The following is a 19,693-nucleotide window of genomic DNA, read 5'->3' on the forward strand; positions in this document are numbered from 1 at the left end:
GATCCTGCATTTCGCTTCTTCTTTTCCCTTCCCCTTGTTCCTTTTTTTTTCGTTTTCTTTTTGAAACTTGGGATTAAAATCGCAGTGAGGTGCCTCATGCGCTCCGTGCCGGTGGAGAAAGTAGATGCGAGGTTTTTTCCAAAGTCGGGAACTGTTTCGGACTGCGAGCCGCCGTGTTTTACTTGAAGGCTACTCGCTCTTGGATTATGTTGCAGGGTGTTTTATGTTATGTTACCATGTGTTCTGCTGCTCCTCGTCGTTTGTAACGAGCCCACGGACTGTCCATTCCGCGGTGACCCTGGGTAACCAGCCACCGTTTGCTTTATTCACCCAAACCCTGCGTCTTTAAAATCGGACACGCTGCAGCGCGTTGAACCGAAGGTCATGTTGTTGATAGTTGCAACAAAATCTCCTTTTCTCTAATGTTGCGATCTGACCATCGATGCTCCTCAGTTGGCTGTGCATGTGTTGCACGGCGTTTGACCGTCATTAATGTTTTGCAACGACCGGCGAAGTATCTGTAACATTCGGATATCCGTACAACAATAATAATAATAATAATAATAAAAAAACCCATATAGATTGTCAAGTTGTCGTATGTTCAGGACGAAACGCTCAGGTCTTGTGCGGCGACTCTGGAGAAGCCGTTTGATCCCAGATAAAGAAGGGGAAGATGGAAATGGCAAAAGTGGCGAGGGCTGTAGGGACGATCTGTTCGGCAACAACCCAGAAAAGATTCCCAAGACGGAGTTCCGACCGATGACCCCGAGCGGGTCTCTCGTCGGGGACGCGGGGGGCGTGTGCCCCGTGGAAAGCGGCGGCTTGGGGGTCACCTCGGACCAAGATGGGGGCGCGGTGTGCGTCCCGGCGCAGGGCAGCCCCCGCTCCCTGCAGGACAGCGAGTGCAGGACGGTGACGTGTTGCTTGTTTAAAGAGCGGGACCACTCGGAGCTCTGGGGTCCGGACGCGGCTCAGGGCACCCGGGACCCGGGGTCGTGTCACTTTGTGCTGCGGAGCCTCGGAGCCGGGGACGGCGGCGCCACGGAGGCGCAGGAGGCGACGCCGCGCGCGGTGCTGGAGCAGGAACTGAAATCGGCCACTTACTCTCTGCTGAAGAGGCTGAAGGAGAGGGCGCTGGATACCTTACTGGAGGCGGTGGAATCCAGGGGGGGGATGCCGAGCGACTGTGTTATGATTTCCCGGACAGAGCTGAGGCTGGGCGGCCATGTGGCGTCCCCGCAGCTGCTTGTGTGTAAACTGTACCGCTGGTCTGACCTCCAGCACTCGGCCCAGCTCAAACCGCTCTGTGAGTGTAAGAGCTTCGGGGCCCTGGACGCTCCGACTGTATGCTGCAACCCCTTTCACTACAGCCGGCTCTGTGGGCCAGGTAAGAGCATCTTCACCCCCCCCCCCCCCCACCCCAAAATCATCCCCCTCAAATCTGCGTCTCGACCCTGCAAGCACAGGTCTGTTTGGTTGAGGCATATTTAGAGTAACAGACATTAACTTTCATTGAAATGCACTCTACAAACGTTTGCTTTGGGTCAGTGTTTTGTTTTGCTTGGATTTTATACACAGACATATAAAAAAAAATGATATATTGAATTAGTTCATGATCATAAAATTGACTTAGGAGGGACAGTTTATTTGTGTGACAGTTTACAGTGTGGATAGAAACGATGCTTGAACTTGTACAAGCAGTTTAATATGTTTGTCAGTACATAGTTCTTGTAGTTTAGTATGCACAGTACAGTTTTGGATCTCCTAGTAAAAAAAAAAAAAAAAGAGTCCTGTTTGTTTCCGTTGCTGTCCTCCAATTACTTCAGTGTATTAGCTAATATTGTGCAGTGTGTGACAGCCTGAGTTTGCCTGAATGTGTCAGTACCTTCAGTGTGATTGTGGGTACAGCTGTTTTCAATTCCTTACTTGTTTTTCCTGCAGAGTTCTTGCCAGCAGTCTATGGAATGTGTGTGATTGTTTTCAGTCAGTCAGAGGTTTGGACTCGGTGCCACATGTCAGTGTAGTCGGTGGGCGATACAGGATTCAACTTGATTTCAAAATCAATGATCTATCTATGGCAGAGCCTCCGTGACCTATATTAAAGAGATTGGGTTTTGGCAGGGGGTGAGGGCCCGTGATTTGGAAAACCTTAAACGCTGGGCCAGTCGACCCCGCTGACCCGATGACAACGCCTGGTATCATGTGTAAAGATGCAAGCGTCAGTATTTCTGTCTCCTCACTGGCACAGGAGGTGGATTTTCCATAACATCCATGTTTACTAAAGCCAGCTGGCCGTGACAGGCACTCAGAGTCAGAAGTCCCACAATTCATACCGAGCAAATGTGGGGAACTTGTATGAATGTGGCTTTCGAGTCGGAACACTGACTCCACATTGATCAGGGATGATCATGGATTGGCTGACAACTCGTGGTGCTTTCCTTTAAATATAAAATGTGTGTTTGATAAAGAGAGTAGTGAATTTGTTCTCTACGATTCGAGTGAATGTGAGGCTAAGCAGTGAGTTTTTCACCACTTAAACTTACCAAGATGAATGCAAGGAGAGAGAGGTAGAGAGAGAGAGAGAGAGAGAGAGAGAGTGAGAGGGGGGCACATGCCCCATATCGGGGCTGAGGTTCGTAGTAGACATAGCTCACATGCGCTCATGCGTGGCTCGATAGAGCTGGTATTTCTTTCACGCTATTCAAGAAGGGGGCTTTGAATCAAGACCTTAATCACTGGGTTTGACAGTGTTGATATGGATGCAAACACACACACACACACAAAACAAAATCATAGTGACAATTCAGCACACGAATTCGATGTTGATATAAAAATGACTTAATGTTTTACTAAAAAAAAACATTTGAAAACGTGCCTGGAAGATGTTTGATAAAAGAAAATCCTGCTCTTGGTTTCATGTAAGTGCTTTTGTACACCAAAAAAAAAAGGCATATAATTTGAGGAGGAGGGCTTGGATTAAAGTGGACAAAAAGTTTTCCCCTTTTATTTTGCCAGGCATTATACTTTTCGAATGAGATCAGTTTCAAGTTGCGCTTTAAAAGCCCTTTTGTCCTGAGGAGGTCCCCTCATGCTATTTAGGTGAAGGAGTGGTGATAATATACAGTTTGCATACTACTGGCGCCAGACTGACTAGCTGTGTATCTGAGTGACTGAGTTCAGATCCTGGCAATTACTGCCGCCACTCTTAAAGGACCCGCTGCTATTATGCTTTTCTCCTTCCCATTTTCCCTGTAGGCGAGGTCACAGTGCACTCACAAAGTTTTCTTTCCTTTGTGCTCTGCTGCTTGTGCAAGTTATTTTCTTCATTGCAGCTCCTTTTATTAGATAAAGTCGAGCTCTTTGAACACAATGAAGTTGAAAAGCAGAGATTTACTTTATATTGATTGGAGTACTTACTAAAAGTTATGGTTTGTCTGTGGTCATAGTAACGACTGCGTCATTTTAATAATGTGTGCTCAAGTAAGAGAAACAAATGGGCCCCGTTTGCTTTATTTGCATTTTTAGCTAGCGTGTGAATAAAATAATGTGATTTTTAGAGTTCAGGCATGATGTTGAAATACTTTCTTCTTTTTATTAAATCAAACTGATGTGTTGTGCATCATTTGTTAGAATTTGATGCGTCATCTTTCTGGGAGCTTTTATTAATGAACTTCTGAATAACTTCACACAGGGTATCACTTTATAAACACTGTTGAGATAAGTGAGTGGAACTTTATATAAATGCGAGGGTGTTTATATGTGTACTACTTTGTGTCAACGACAGAGTACAAGATCCCTCAAGTAGCAGTCACTGAGTCTTAACATCAAGGTCTGAAGCCTTCCTAACACATTCTTCTTACTTACCTCGTGTTTATCTTTCAACTCTAAACTGTTTGATCATTTCATTGAAAATGGTTTATACAAAATACTATTTACACATGCCGAGGAACTTCTGTGGCTGTAGAATTGGTTTAAAATGTATTCCCTCCATTGATTTGGGTATTGATTTGACTATTTTGTGTTTCAGAGTCACCCCCACCCCCTTACTCGAGGCTTTCCCCTAATGAAGAACACAAGCCACTGGGTAAGTAACAATTTTCAACCTGATGTTTGCTTCTTATCTGTCATCTTCAGCTCCGAGGCTTCATCTACTCACAGCGCTTGATGTTTACTTCTTCCTGTTAGTTATTCAACGATGGTGACTTTAATTTTCCAAGTGATCTTAAAAAAAGACGACCCTCAATGGTCGAAAGCACAGTTACTTCTTCAGGGTTTGTTTTTTCTTTATTGTTTTGTTTTAACAAGAACTAACATGAACATAGTTTGTGGAGAGCTTTAATGGCTGTAACGGGGCACTGTGACCGGCACTTTGTGTGGCAGCTTTGAGAGGAGACCTTGGGCAGCTTAACCTTTGTAGAAAAAGAGTCAACATACTAAAAAGACGATCATTATCAATAAGTTAGAATGATCAAGTCAGTGTGGAATACATTATTTTAACCTAGCATTTTTATATAGCACATATGTGCATGTTTTGGAATATAATACAATTGATTATCAATATAAATTGTCACCTCTCTTTGAATCTGGAGTTTTTTTTATGGTAAACACATTTTTACATAATCGATTGAAAACTCAGTCATGGCAAATGTATTAAAGAAAAAAATTTCAAAATATTCACATGTTCAATATCTATTTTATCTGCAACATTCAGGAAGTTGATGAAATTGGAAAACAAGCGCAAAGTTTACAATCGTAATAACCTGGTTACACCCAAGATACTGAAAGACACAGAAAAGCTGTTTTGAAGAAGCCAAAATGTTATAAAAGTTGCATCATCTACCACCATCGGTAATACTGTGTGGCTATTGGTGCTCGAATTTAAGAGAGCTCGTCACTGCACCCCAATCACACCTATATATTTACCCCCAAAATATATGAATGAATCTATCCTTTAGGGTACTTTGTGTCTATCAAAGATGTACAAAAGCATCAATTATTGACATGAAGATTTCTGCTCAATGAGATTAAAGCTCCTAAAGGAAGTTGTTTGGGTCATCTTTTGATTTTCAGACAATGAATGCCTAATTTAGCTGATTTATATAGCTGTGTAGCTCAGGAATATTTGACTAATATTTACCTAGGCTCCAGTTAATAGGTTTTTATAAGTCTTGTGCCAAATCATTAGAATTTGTGCAGAAGGTTTGAAATAATTGTGGTTTGAACATTCATACTGAGAGCAGCTGGGACCAGATAGACTGACTGCTGCCTGAGGCTGCAAGCCAGAGTGCTACTGAGGTTTCTGGCTGCATTGGGTGGGTGTCATTAGATAAACGCTATCAGTGAAGTTGCCAGGTTATTCACCATGGGATGACGCAAAGCATGGTGTTAATTGTCATGAATTAAATGTGTAATAAGAGTTTCTTTTTTTGTCAAAATGCAGACATACCCAGACTAATGATCAGTAATAGTATGCATTATGTGAAATTAGTAGTAAATAGTAGAAAGGACATACTTTTTGTTACATGATGAAAAGCTTATTTGTGCCTTTTATTCCCCACAGATCTGTCAGACTCCACATTGTCTTACACTGAAACCGAGGCGGCCAGCTCACCAAACATCACGCCGGGGGAGTTTTCAGGTGGGTGTGTTTTTACAACTGTCACCGGTCACCATACAAGGAGTTCCTAAAGGCTTTAAACCAATTTTAGAATTTCATCATTCATGAAGGTGCAAGTCTATATCCCAGAATACTTCTTGCATGTGCTTGCATGGCCACGTTTTTTGCTCGAGTTATTCATATCGAGGGGTTTACAGGTCAGGACATATTTTATTTGAATTACATATATTCCACTGGTGAATCAAGGTATTTGTGCAGTAAAAAAAAAAAAAAAATCACAAAGCTTCGGTGATTGCCTTGTTTTGTTTTTCTGTTCTTGAAACGATTAAATCGATTCCTGCTGATTGATAAAAGGGACACGCAACTCTTCAGGAGTGTACATAAATAGCAGTACAATGCAATTTGCTGCATTTGATTTTACATATATGACAGTGGTTCCATATTTTATTCTTCCTCATTAAGGGCCATTATAAAGCATACAAGCTTTAAAGATAAAGGTCTCATTGTATGAAGTGCAGAGGTTCAGTGGGGCGTGAGCCTTTGCTTCAGAGCCGGCCTCCCCTCCTCTGTTTTTCTTTAAGAAATATTTGAGTGGGATCAAACTGTAATAAGATCCAAGTTTTCTCAGAAGCACGCACAAGCACACGTAGCTGTCCACATGCATGTGTGCAAATACTCATACATACAAAGCTATCTACCCTGGCCGTGAGTGCAGGGAGGGCTTGGTTCACAGAAATGGAGTTACTCCTGTGAATGGGGCCACACCAAAGGAGGCGAGTAGAAACAGTCCTGTCCTCTGATTTGAAATGAAACACTCCCTTCTCGTGGCGTATAGTAAGCATGCCTCCCCCTCCATGCTCAGGCCACAGCCAGCATGCACAGTATCAAGTGAACAGGGAGCCAGAGCCCCATTTTTGAGAGGGTGGGGGCTGCAGGGAACAGCATTTCCTGTCGGAGGGCCTGCCATGGCTCAGAGGCCTGGGCACTGAGGAGTTGACATGGCTACCTGGCACTGAATTATCCAGTCAGAAAAGTCCCCCTTCTTGTCGGCACACAGGCTGTCACCACCTCAGCGTGGCCAGGCGACACTCCCTGAGTCAACAAATGAGGGGCTTGTCGGAGCGCGCACCACAATTCCTCAGAGACTCTGGTGAGGATGGATCTCGACATGCTAGTCTTTGGTTTCTTCGAACTGTACTGCTATTTGTTCAGGCCAGGCCCGATCACTCCACATTGGCTGTGACACTCAGCAGGTTGGACTTAGTCGAGACAATGACCTTTGCTTGGGAGGGTGTTTTTGTACTCGCTGCCAATTTGTCCCTAAGAGAGTTTATGCAAAGGGGAAACGTCAGCATCTCACCACAGATACAGGAACTCAAACCATCTTTTCAAACCGTATTCCATCATAAGACCGAGAGCCTGAATTCCTCTTTATAAAGCTTTCCTGTTGAAGCTCTAATTTCACATACATGCCCGCGATGTACGTTGTCAAGTTACAGTGTGTTGAGCTGACCTGGGGATGACTTTCCCCGCGAACCCCCCCTCCAGCTTAGGTTGAGAGAGTGTCTGTGTGTAACAGGAGTTGTATGCAATCCAGACTCCACCCCTGGTGCAGGAACAAGTAAACCTCTTAAAAGTGAATCTGGGGGGCACTGGTGGGTGGGGTCTTGTCAAATAATCAAGTACAGTTAGCAGCCCAGGGCTACAGAAATACCCAGTGAGCATTCTTCTGCATTGCACAATGGCGAGCCCATCGATGCGGTGGATCAGCTCGTTCCACCACTTTTCAGAATACATTCAGGAAACTTGAACAGAATTTCTGTTTCAAAGTATTTAGTGCATTGGTAATATATAAAATACCATTAAACCCTTTCTTGAAAAAATATTTAATCTTGGGTGGTATTTATCTCGCCCCTCTGGCTGAATTTGTTCAACATTTCCTCTGAAAAAAGCATTCTTGTCTGCACAGTATTGTATTCATGTTTGGAGTTCATACCTCCTGCTACTTCAGCCCATCCGTGTTCTCTGTGACGTCAGCTTACGTCACAAGTGGGCCCAGCTTTAATGTTGGCACATAGATAACATCTTTGAGTGCTGTGCGTACGAGGGAATGTGCCTCTGCTGGAGTTGCCTTGCCCAGCCTGCAAGCACACCCATTTCCTCGCGGCGTGGGCCTTGTCGTGTGGACATTAGAATGAAGCCCTTTGAAGCAGGTCTCATTGCTTCCTGTATGACTGTCTGTGGGGGTGTTTTGATTTTATTATGTCACTCACATTGTCTCTGACATTGGGGGCTCTTTATGTTTGTCAGTACTTCATTATAATGCCGTTCTGGCCAGCTGTTGCTCAGAATGTCAGAAGACATGAATAAGGATTTCAGTCACTGGGGATGCATTTTTTGGCTGTGTGAGGCTTTGCGTCCAATGAATGATGTAGACCTTCCCCAATGGTTTGGACTGACACAAGATGACATTTACAGATTGCTTTTTTTTAATCAATGAAATTTGTCAGCATCGCACATTGTGCGTGTTGAGATTGCTGATCTCTCTGGGTGAAATGAGCCAGGGACCCGCGAAGGACATGATTCATTTGTCCCGTTTCTTTCTTCTATGTCATAGTGCTGGCAGAGGGACAAAGGGTATCAACAGATCTGCGGATTCTCTCACTAGAAACTACATTTGTAGACCATCATTGTGTCTCACAACAGAGTGCTCAGGTAATTTAAGTTGGTGTGAGCACTGTGAATAAACATCTACCTTTGAATGAATTCATACAAATGAACAACCATAACGTTCAAGCAAAGTTATGTTACTTAACTGCAGATTAAGCCTTTCACCGCCATTTAAATCTTTTTGCATTACAAAGTATGCAGATGTATTAAATCAAGTGTGTCTGTGCTCAAGAGACAACTAAACGTTTGGTCACATTCAACTTCACGTCTGTCGTTCATCATTATAGTCTTCATATTAATCAAGATGCAATGTCACAACATTAACACACAAGAGCTGCATAAATTAAATTGCGCAGTCGATACTAATTGCAGCTTGCCTGTCTGTGTCGGAAGAGACGAGCGCTAAGCATCAAACTGTTGGCTGAGACTGTGTCGGAGACTGTGGAGTGTGTTGAGTATTTAGGCAGTTTAATCCAAACATTTAATGCCTCTTGTAATTGAAGCAGATGAGACTGGAGACATACTTGTTGATCTGTCTGTGAAGGCTAGTTTTTTTTTTTTTTATCAGCTAGGCTGTGATTATGCATGATCTGTAAAAGATTGATAGATCACATTGCCTGTTAGTTTCAATGGTGTGGCCACAGGATTTTAGAGGTGGGTCTTCTAGTAGTACAAGTAGTGCTTGACAAAATGTAAATGTTTACCAACCATTCTGCCCCTTGGTCCCTTTTTGTGTGACTTGATAATACAGCATTATGTATCACACTCGCTTTAGAATTCCTGCTGTGCAGACATGTCGCATCTCTTGATGCAGCCGTGGTCCCCTGACCCCTGAAGCTGCATTAGCATGGCCCCCTGCCACCTCGAGGTACGAGGCTCTTTCTCCATCCTACAGACCCCAGGGTGATGCAACACGGGCTCGTCTCCCCCTGCAGCCTGGCACATGGCCTCAGGTTTCCACCGCAGCCCCGAGCCTTCCCAGCGCCTGGCCGCCCACACTCCCTCAGGAGCCCGAATGCTCCAGGATACGGGATGTGGAAATAATGTGACTCGAGTGCTTCCACCCTGCCTCCCAAAATCAGGTTTTGTGGATTGTTTATTTGAGGGGAAGGAGGCCTCAGACAAACATCCTGTTTTAAAAAGCTGCCTGGGTTTTGTAGCAGTGCGGGGCGGTGAATTGCCCCTTTAACAGTGGGGGGAGACTGCGGAATGTTGAAGAGAAGGCCAGTATCTCAGGGGACGCGTGGGGGCTCTTCTCACCCGTTTGTCATGTCCAGTTTGCCGGGTCCATTATAAGCTGGGGGCGTCGGGGCTGTTGCTATACATCCTGAAGGGTCTTGTCCTCTATCCTCTGTGTCGTGGTGTAAGGCCTGCACCCACAGTCCTCGTCTCAAGTATCCGTTCCTGTCCTAGGATGCTGGCTTCCGTTTCCCCTTACGTAACACACATACAACATAGAAAAGAGAGCCATTGATAAGAGCGATAAGGCCATTTTTCATTTTCCCTTTCTCAGCATTGTTAGATTCTGGTGTGTCAGAAATCTGCTTTCAACTTTTTCTGACTAAAGTTTTGATACTGACAATACTTAATCAAGTTCTCCTGAGTCCCCGGGGTTTTCTGTTTCATAAATAAAAGAGTGTTGTCTTAAGTTGTTGTTGATGCAAGGGTGCTGCATTTTGTGTGTATGCTCCGATTTGTGTGTAGTTTGCTTTCCCATCAGTGTACACAAAAGTCTTCATGCAATCTGAATAATATTTCCGTTTTTGTTTTGTGCTTTTGGGGTTGCAGAGACCACCAATGTAACCCAGCAGGTTGTGTTATGGAAAAGGAATATGAGTTTGAAGTAGTGGTGTGACAGGCCAAAGGTCATATTTAGTTCACTGGATCAGTACCCATGTGAAATGAAGGTTAAATGCCAAATTTAACCATTGTGGTGTTAAATATTTTTACGTGTGAAGAGGTTGGGTGGAGGTATCGTTAAGGGGTAGTGCAATGATCCAGACATACTGGCTGTGTCCACTAAGCATGTTTAATAGCAGTTACCTGTGGCAATAATTACCGCAGAGGGTGTAGAAGTTCTTTAATCAACATATAATTCAAGGTACATCCATAATTAGATGCATGAGGCAACTTTGAATCGCACGTCTGTGTGTTTTTGTCTGATAAAAAAAAAAAAAAGCAATCTGATGCATAATTAAAAGCTCAAACGCAATCCAGACTGTAGCTTTGTGATGCATTATTATTTTGAAGTAACCCCTTTTCATCATCTTCATTAGTCCCAGAGATAGGGAGAATACTCTACTCGACACTGTGTTGGGATTTCATCTTTACACTGAATTGTTTTGTGAGTTGGAACTCCCAACACGAGTCCTGGATGTGGCGAGGTAATGTGACCTGTACGTGCAGAGTGAAAGCCACGCTAATCTAAAGCAGTCCTCGGAGAGGCCTGAAACCTCTTGCATGTCAACAGAAACTGGCCTGTTGAGCTTGGGTTCTAACTGTCTCCGCTTGGCAAGCCAGCGTGGTGCCAGTGCCGCTGGGTGTTTGACTGCCTTTAGAAGGACTCGAAGATGAAGCTAAATCTCCAGCCTCATACATGACTGTGAGTTTAACCTCACAGTGCTGTGCTTGTCACTTGATTTACACTGTGTTGTGTGCTTGGTCAGGAAAAGGTAGCCCATGTTTCATTTTAGGACTTTAGCACACAAAGAGAAACTGCAGTCTGTAGAAATAACAGGAGGTGCGCTATAATTTTTGCCCCAGATTCTACCTCAGCAAACACGGTGCGTGAGCTAATCTGGACGTGTGCACAGGGAGGGCGACTGCTGCCATCTAGGCTCCCTTCACACCGCAGCGCAGCACCCGCCTCCACCAATAGGGCCATTCATTCAGCTCAGGGCAGAGGGTTACAGCAACAAATAAAGGGCGCGCAATGCCATTAAAAATGTAAGGAATGTCCAACTGTTAGTTTAGCATTTTAGTGTGCCTCCTCTCAAAGCCGTGAGGGAGAACAATACTCCACTTGAGCTGGCCTCTGTGGATGTGCTCGCCTTGCGTTGCCTGGCATGGAGTCGTGAAGGAGGTGCCAGTTGTGGATGCTGTTTTTATTTTCTGACCGTTTTACCCACAATTAGAAATCCAGACACTGGCCTTGGCTCGCTGTGATTGAGGCCAGCTATGACTTGGGCCTGTGGCCTGATTGCCTGCGAAAATAGATTTAAGATTTTTTTTTTTTTCCTTCCTCCCAAGAGGAGCATTGACAGTTGTGCCTGAACCTATGGCTGTCAGTATTTTTAAAACTCAGAATAGCCAGTGCATTCTTTGAGCCTCCAGAATGCTGTGTGTGGATTAACTGTAGAGGCCCATGTCATTCGACATCTCTACACAAGCCTTTTACAGCTGGAAGGGAAGAATAGAAGTCCTCTGCTTGTTCGTGAAACCTTTTTTTTTTTTTTCTCTATAAAACACATGTAAATTGAGAGACTAGATTATGTTTTTCTTTTTCCTTATCGTGTACATGATCTACTGGAGCAATAGCTTCATTCCTTTCCCTTGTCTTTACATGGTGCCAAGTCTTTGATCCCGTTCCCAAAACGCTGAAGCTCTTCAGATCTGACTAAAACAACTTTACTCAAAGTGAACTGTACTCTGAGATCGAGTTCTGTTTTTTTTTTACAAGTAGTTACTACACGTTGTAAACCTGCTTGTGTGAAAACTGTCATTGATTGTGTTGCACAGGGAAAATGACATTGAGTTTTTTCATGTGCACTTCACTTATCTTTTATTTGTGTGCATTTCTAAAGCCTTGGCTGTGTGGCTCACTATGTGCAGTCAGACTGTCGCATTACAGGGTACGGTTTAGATTAGAGGTCTGGCTGGAGCTTCCCCCTCTTCCCCTCTCTGTGACTGCCAACACATAATTTACTTAATGAAATCCTGCCAAACCCTTTAGCTTCAAGATTTTTTGCAGATGTTGACAGGGAAGGACTTTGCAAATTATTGGAAATGTTCACTCCTGCATTTTTAATGAATGTCTTGCTTGCTGTGAAAGGGCCGACTTGTCGGGAGACGGGAGGGGAACAGTTGTCTTTGTTTGGGGAGCTGGTGTCTGGATGCCCGCGGTGGAGCAGTGTGGGTTACAGTCGAGCAAGTGTTGTGATTGAAACAGAAACTCTGGTGCCACATTATCCTGACAGAACACATTCTTCTCACAGACTCTGATCCACTGGGCCAATCAATAGAAAACCATTGTTTGAACGGCAACTATGTCCATCATAGCTGCTCAACCTCCCAACCTTGTGGAAACTAAATGCCTACCTCTCTCCTTAAATTAGTCAGACCGATATGACTTGTAATAATAGAGTTTCTTGTTATTGTTCATTGGAAAATGAGCCTTCAACATAGCTTGAGTAAGTGGGCAAGCTGAAGACGGTTTCCTCCCTCGCTGCGAGAAAAGCGTGTCCACTTTGTGAAAATGGCGAATTAAAGGAGTCATTTAAAGTTTGCAAGCAATGGCTTTAAACTGCACAGACCCGCCATGTGATCAGGTGAGAATTCATCAAATACAAGCCTTGAAGGACTGAACCCCTGCCCCCCACAGTCCTCGCCAGAGTAGGAAGTTAGGAGGCACAACCAGGGGAGGGGTTCTGGAATGTGCAGGGTCTCCTCCACTCAAACACTCCGGCCTACTTGGCTCAAGCCTTTTTCGCACACTACCAAACAAATACATTTGCACTCGTGCGCACGCACACGCGAATACATTTCGAATACACATGCGAGCGTGCGTGCACGCACACACACACACACACGCAAATGAAGAAGATTAGGTTGTACTAGGAGGTGAAAGAGCACAGCCACCCAGCAGGATGTTCCCTGACTGTTTTGCTTTCGATGGTCCCTCAGACACCGCAGGCCTTTAATGCTGCCTGTAGATACGACACATTCACAAACATCCCCCACAGTTTTCACAGAGCTTTTACATGCCCTGAAAGACTCTCGTAGGCCTCACTTGGATCTCCACCATCACTTGTGCTCTATGTTTCTGACACATTACAGAGCTTTGGAGGAAATGAGCAGCACATTTTTTTCCCCTCAGAGAGAGAGAAAAAAAAAAGAGCTTTCTCCCTCAAACCTGCAGCCTCACTCATGCGCCCAGACGGCTCCTTCTTATTAGCCCCCTTAGCTTCCTGTGCTTTTTACACCCTCTGTTGTTTATTGATTCAATTTATGGATTCTGTTAGTTATCTCTTATCAAGAGTACAGCACTTTTCCTCCCTTGCGGGGTCATCCTGAAACAGAAACGGAGGGAAAGTGAGGAGGAAATGGATGACAATGTAAAGCATTCCCATTGTGACCAGCGAGATCTTGGTGACTGGATTCAGTTTCTTGAACTCCGACAGTGTTTTCTCCCACCATCTATCCCTGTCCCCGTATCTCTCGCAGCAGAGAAAGGCCAGACCTCGGGGCGAAAAATCCATAGACATGTAAGAGCAGCTTCAGTTAGCGTGTCTGTCTGATAAAGCCGACTTTGATGGCAGTGATAGTCCAGACGCCAGCCTAAATGTGGCCTGCTTAGGGGTTATAGTCAGCCCGTGGGAGCCATTGTCTACAGAATTAAAGCCATACCACACTCAGAGGAGGGAGTTGGGGCTTTTTTTTTGCTCCAGCTCCACTTTATTGTTCAAGTGTACAAGACAGTTGAATCCAATTTCATTGGGTTGGTAGTGAACCAAAAACTATGAATTGGTTTTCAATTTTTACCCAATCAGTTCATTGGTAGAGGCTAATAGCTGGAGGGGAATCTAATCCTTGGCACAGGATGAGAGGCCGCTGCTCTCCTCTTCTCGACTGCTCTGCGTAAAGGGACTGGCAACAATGTTTTTCTTTTCTTTTTTTCCCCTCTTGAGCAAAGTTTCCGAGGAATGTGTGCATCTCTGCTGCTCCCCGCTCTGGATTAGGAGAGATGATGTATAATGGGGGTGGCCCCGGAGCTTGGTGGGGAGATGTTAGCACGGAGGGGAAGCTGTTGTTTGTCCGCCTGTCCCTGACACTCGGCCTCCCATTCATCTCACTCCAAGGCTGTGGAGCAGTGTTTACCCCAGGGCAGCTTTTAGCTTTTTTTTTTTTTTTTTTCTGTTTCTCTGCACCACCCCCCTCCTTTTCATACTGTCTTTAAAAGCATTACTGGATGATCAGCAAGGATTGTTATTGAAACTTTCAAGCCCTCATTTTTGTGTACTTAACAGCAATTATCCCGGCTCGCCCTCGAGTGCAGAAGACTCATGGCGGAGCCATCTGCTTATTTTCTGTATGTAAACCTGTGGAAGAGCCTCGGGGAAATGCTCTTTAACATAGAGGTTTTTAAGGGTTTGTTCTCAATGTAAGCATGATCAGTATTCTTTATGTTGCTTGAAGAATGTCAATGTCTTTGTTCAACAATGACTAATTTAGTTTATGGTATACGCCACTACATTCTTTTGTGAATTATAGTTATTAACTTGTAGCTTGTAGCTAACAATTCATTCTGGAGGTTCAACCTTGAGTAGTATCTTTTACTTATTTCCCTTGGGAGTATGTGTTGCTGTTCATAGTTGAGGAGCATTTTCATCTCAAGGTTTTACTTGAGTATTGTTAGATTTTAGTTTGGCTGCTGGCCGGGTGTGATTATCTTCATGCAGCGTTCTTTTTCCCCAAAAGTGAATAATAATCATATATTATATCAAACCTGGAACACTTGCAGCTGACAGTGTTCCTCTGTGTGCAGACGCTTGAGTGTGTCACTGTTTGCTGTCAAAGTTCCAGTGAACTGATATAAACCTGTTGACGGATCTGAAGTCCCGCTTTCGATACTCTAATTCCTCCAATCAGAAAGGCCGCCGGGAAATCGAAAAATCAACATTTTGTGACCGTTTCCATGGAGCTCACGACATGTTGTGGAAATCAAACAGTGCAGTGAAAGTTCTTGACGCTGAAATAGCGTTTGCTGAATGTCTGTTCTTTACTGCGTGGTTGTGCTTTTAACATGCACAGATAGAAGCATTCATGTCTATTTTAAATACATTAAAGTAGAAGATTGTTTGTGTGCTATTTCTTTAAGCTGAAAGAAAAGTGAAATAGAATATGTCCTTTTATGTCATTATATTCTTACAACGTGGACCAAATACCTGCTGCAGATTTATGTGTCTCCACTTTTTTAGACTATCCCTGAGTTCGGTTATATAAGACACAAGAGTTTATGAACTTCTCACCTCGGGCTGCAGGAACAGGAAGTGTCGCGTGGATGCTGTGGCAGCATCCACTAATTCTTAGACTGACACTAAGAGGAGAGGCTTTTGAGAATAAAATAACAATAATAACATGCGCTACTATTCTAATGGGTAAACGGAGCTGTTAAAAGGTGGCAGGGTTAAATGGATTCAGAGCACCAGTAATTGCTCCCAGCCGCCATGGCTCCGCCCTGCGTAGACCCTCTGAAAACCCAACTTGGAGCCTCAGAGTTGGGTGTCCAGGCTGCGGTCGGCAGTGAGGCACATACACGCCCTTACTTCACCGCCTCCTGTCTGAACTTTAAGGCTTGGTTGGAGCTTTGGTTTGGCGAGTATCTGCATTGCTTTGTGGTCATATACTACTAATTAAACCTGGCTTCATGCTCTCCTGTATCAATTTGGAAAAAGTAGATAAATAGTTGCAGAACATCCAGGCACAGCTTCGGAGACTGCAAGTCTGTAAATGCTGGCTTGGCGTTGCAGCGTGTTTGTGGAAATTAAAGGTTTATACAAACTCAGCAATGGTAAGAATTGCGGCAGCAGCAAAACCAGCTCCTGTGGAAGCTTTGTGTTGCACAAAACCTGCATTTTACATGCATTCGGCTTAATGTTGATGTAGTTTCAAAGCACGACTGAACTCCAATTTAGCGAGATCACTCAAATTCAGAACAAAAACTGAAGCATGCCGTTGATTTCCCTCAGGAACGTGTGCGCAAAGGCACACGTAGATGCTAAACACAACAGAGCAACAGGAAAAGGCCCGGTTCTTAGTGTGCTCATTGTCTTCCGCCAGGCTCCGACTTAACACTAAATACATTTCTAACCTTTGTCCTGCTCATTCCTCTTCCTGATCCTCACACAGTCTTGCTGGCTATCTTTGCCCCAGGCTATGGATGTGTGAAAACTAGACACTATTGACCAAATTGTTTTTCCTTTATTCTCTCTGTCTGAAAGGGAGGAGACAGTAGCCATTTGGGCTTTTGTGTTCCTGTGCACAGTTTCAAAGTGAGTTTACCTTGATGTGTGGGCTCCATTTGATTTGAGACAATTGAGGGTCATAAACGAGTTGGGGCTGAGTTCTTTGTGTGGCCGAGTCGTGCTGCTGTAAAAGCTGAGCTCAGAGTGGAGGAGCTGGAGTGTGGAATTCACTAATGGCACATGCATGTTGGGGCCCCTGAAGAGAGGGGGTCATTTCAGCCATCAGTGTGTGCGCAAACACACAGAGAGCCTGTCTGCAGCTTCCCCCCACCTCTGCACATCCCCTCTCACTCACTCTTTTCCTCCCCCTCCATAACACAGAGGGCCTTAGACCAGCAGGCGTTTTGTCTGTGCAAGTCTGGTCAACGTTGTGGCTAATCTTTGTATAAACTTTACTAGTGTGGGTCACTCAGCAGAAAGGTTTAGTTTGGTGGGAGTTGAACAAGGCATTTTGTTGCAGAGTGGATCTGCGATGCTCCACCTTAAAGGCGTTTGTTAATAGGGCGGGCGGTCATTAAGCCCTGAGAGCAGAGAGACTGAAAGGAATGGGGCCACAGGCCCAGGCTTTAAATCCTCTGTGCCAATAGACTCTGTGAAGCAAAATAATGGCATCACTCTGTGTGTGAGTTAATGGGAGCTGATAGCATGAAGGCTGGGGGGTCAGCGGGTCACGGGCTTGTGCTAAGTTGTCAGGGAGCTGAATGCCGTCCCTGGGCCCACAGCAGGGGGAAGAGCTGGGTGGAGGGGGAGGGGGACCCCCCTGCTGGCCCTCACCCATCACCCCCACTCTTGTGGAATGTGAGGAAGACGGAGAAGAGGAGAGAGGGGCTCCCTCATCCTCTTGATGTGTGTCGTAGTTTCCTCGTCTCCTCGTACCCCAGATTTGTGTGTGTGTGTGTGTGTGTGTGTGTGTGTGTGTGTGTGTGTGTGTGTGTGTGTGTGTGTGTGTGTGTGTGTGTGTGTGTGTGTGTGTGTGTGTGTGTGTGTGTGTGTGTGTGTGTGTGTGTGTGTGTGTGTGTGTGTGTGTGTGTGTGTGTGTGTGTGTGTGTGTGTGTTCGAAGTCTACCCAGGGAGCAGTAACTCACTTCAGAGTGCTGAGGGCTGTCACTGAACAGAGTTCACAGGCTGCAGCCATGAAAACTGAATTAAGAAGCTGATTTACTGGAGAGAAATGTTTTCAAAGGAGATGCCAGCTTTCTTCTTCTAATTTTTTTTTTTAAGTTATCAAAATGTCCAATTAATGTTTATTTGTTTTGGAACAGTTGAAACCAGGTTTTTATTCTAGTTCCTGTGGAGTAAAGCAACAAGGATGTATTTACTGATCTATAGCACTTAGTGGAATCCTTATTTCATTTAATGAACATGATCTGTTTTGAGATATGCATGTGTAAGGCGCATTGAGTTTTCCTTTGCTCTGTGGTTAGTGTTTAATCTCCACAGTGCCCTCTTGAGGCAGAGTGAGGAGAGTTCAGACATTTAGCTTCTCTGACCTCACTGCACCCTCCACCCTATGTATAGTAGCTTTTGTGTGTGTGTGCATTTGGCAGATATCCATGCAGTGGTATCTATACAAGGTTTACATTTCAATACAATGCCTCCATCCGTATTTATAGCGTGACCATCTGCTCTGAACAATAAAAAGTGATTCATCTCTTAAAACTCATCCCTTCCTTTTTACTATCCCTCTTTACATTTGTTTATGTGTTGTTTGATGGTTGTGTCTGTCTCTTCTAGATGCCAGTATGTCTCCTGATGCCCCCAAGCAGAGCCACTGGTGCAACGTGGCGTATTGGGAGCACCGCACTCGCGTGGGTCGCCTCTACACAGTGTATGAGCACTCCGTCAGCATCTTCTATGATCTACCTCAGGGCACGGGCTTCTGCCTGGGCCAGCTCAACCTGGAACACCGCAGCAGCACCGTTCAGCGCACACGAGGCAAAATCGGCTACGGTATTCTCCTCAGCAAAGAGCCCGACGGCGTTTGGGCGTACAACCGCAGCGAGCACCCCATATTCGTCAACTCTCCGACTCTGGATGTGCCTAACAGCAGGACTCTGGTGGTGCGAAAGGTGATGCCAGGATACTCCATCAAGGTGTTTGACTATGAGCGCTCGTGTCTCCTGAGGCACGCCACAGAGATAGACCTCCTGGACGGACCCTACGACCCCAACAGTGTGCGCATTAGCTTTGCGAAAGGCTGGGGCCCCTGCTATTCAAGACAGTTCATAACCTCCTGCCCCTGCTGGCTGGAGATTCTCCTCAACAACCATAGATAACACAGACGGACCCCACAAACTATCCCAAATATCATCTACCTAGATTTAATATAAAGTTTTATATATTATATGAAATATATATTATACTTGTAAATACGGAGTCATTTTTACAATGTAATTATTTATGTATGGTGCAATGTGTATATGGTCAAGAGGAAAAAAACGGAAAATGCACTTTGGCATATATATATATATATATATATGTATGTGTGTATATATATATATATATGTATGTGTATATATATATATATATATATATATATATATATATATATATATACACATACATATATATATATATGTATGTATATATACATACATGTATGTGTGTATATATATATATATATATATATAAAGAATCTTTCAATACCAACTTGAAATTATACAGCAAAATTAGGATGAGCCTGGATTTGGTGTATAGTTTTCATATACTATTAATATCCAGACAAAAAGCTAACACCATTCACACATTGATAATAAAGTATTCGCATAATGACTTTCCTGGTTTTGTCTGCCTCATTAGCACTTTCTTTCACATTCAACATTTTTCTTTGTTTTGTTTTTTTCTCATTGTTTCATAGGAAATGTATCAGTTAACTTCAGACAGCAGCAGTATATGACGCCTTACTTATACAATCTGGTTTGGAAAACATGTCTGACCACGATAAACTGCTTAGTATTAGTATTACAATAGGGGTAATTGTATCCATTGTCCCATTAGGGCCAGATGCAATTGTCGTTTGACAAAATGTGCACATGAAATGATGATGAACATGATGCATATTTGTTTAAATTGAAACTTTCTGGATTCACTATGAGCCTGAGAGCAGATGATGTGATGAGTTCTTCCTGGAGAAACTGATAAAGAGTTGTTAAGTCACTGTGAA

The 19,693-nt window shown here is 44.1% G+C and overlaps 1 protein-coding gene across 1 annotated transcript; it reads left to right on the top strand.

Annotated features, from left to right (window-relative positions):
• The first annotated feature begins 72 nt into the window (after positions 1-72).
• On the top strand, positions 73-18,973 carry smad6b (SMAD family member 6b). The gene is made up of 4 exons (XM_080504203.1): positions 73-1,387; positions 4,028-4,084; positions 5,561-5,638; positions 18,265-18,973. The coding sequence occupies exons 1-4, from the start codon at positions 598-600 to the stop codon at positions 18,804-18,806; spliced, it is 1,467 nt and encodes a 488-aa protein (XP_080360329.1). The 5' UTR covers positions 73-597; the 3' UTR covers positions 18,807-18,973.
• The last annotated feature ends 720 nt before the right edge of the window (positions 18,974-19,693 follow it).

Source organism: Blennius ocellaris, assembly GCF_963422515.1.
Source record: "Blennius ocellaris genome assembly, chromosome: 11".
Lineage (NCBI taxonomy): Eukaryota > Metazoa > Chordata > Actinopteri > Blenniiformes > Blenniidae > Blennius > Blennius ocellaris.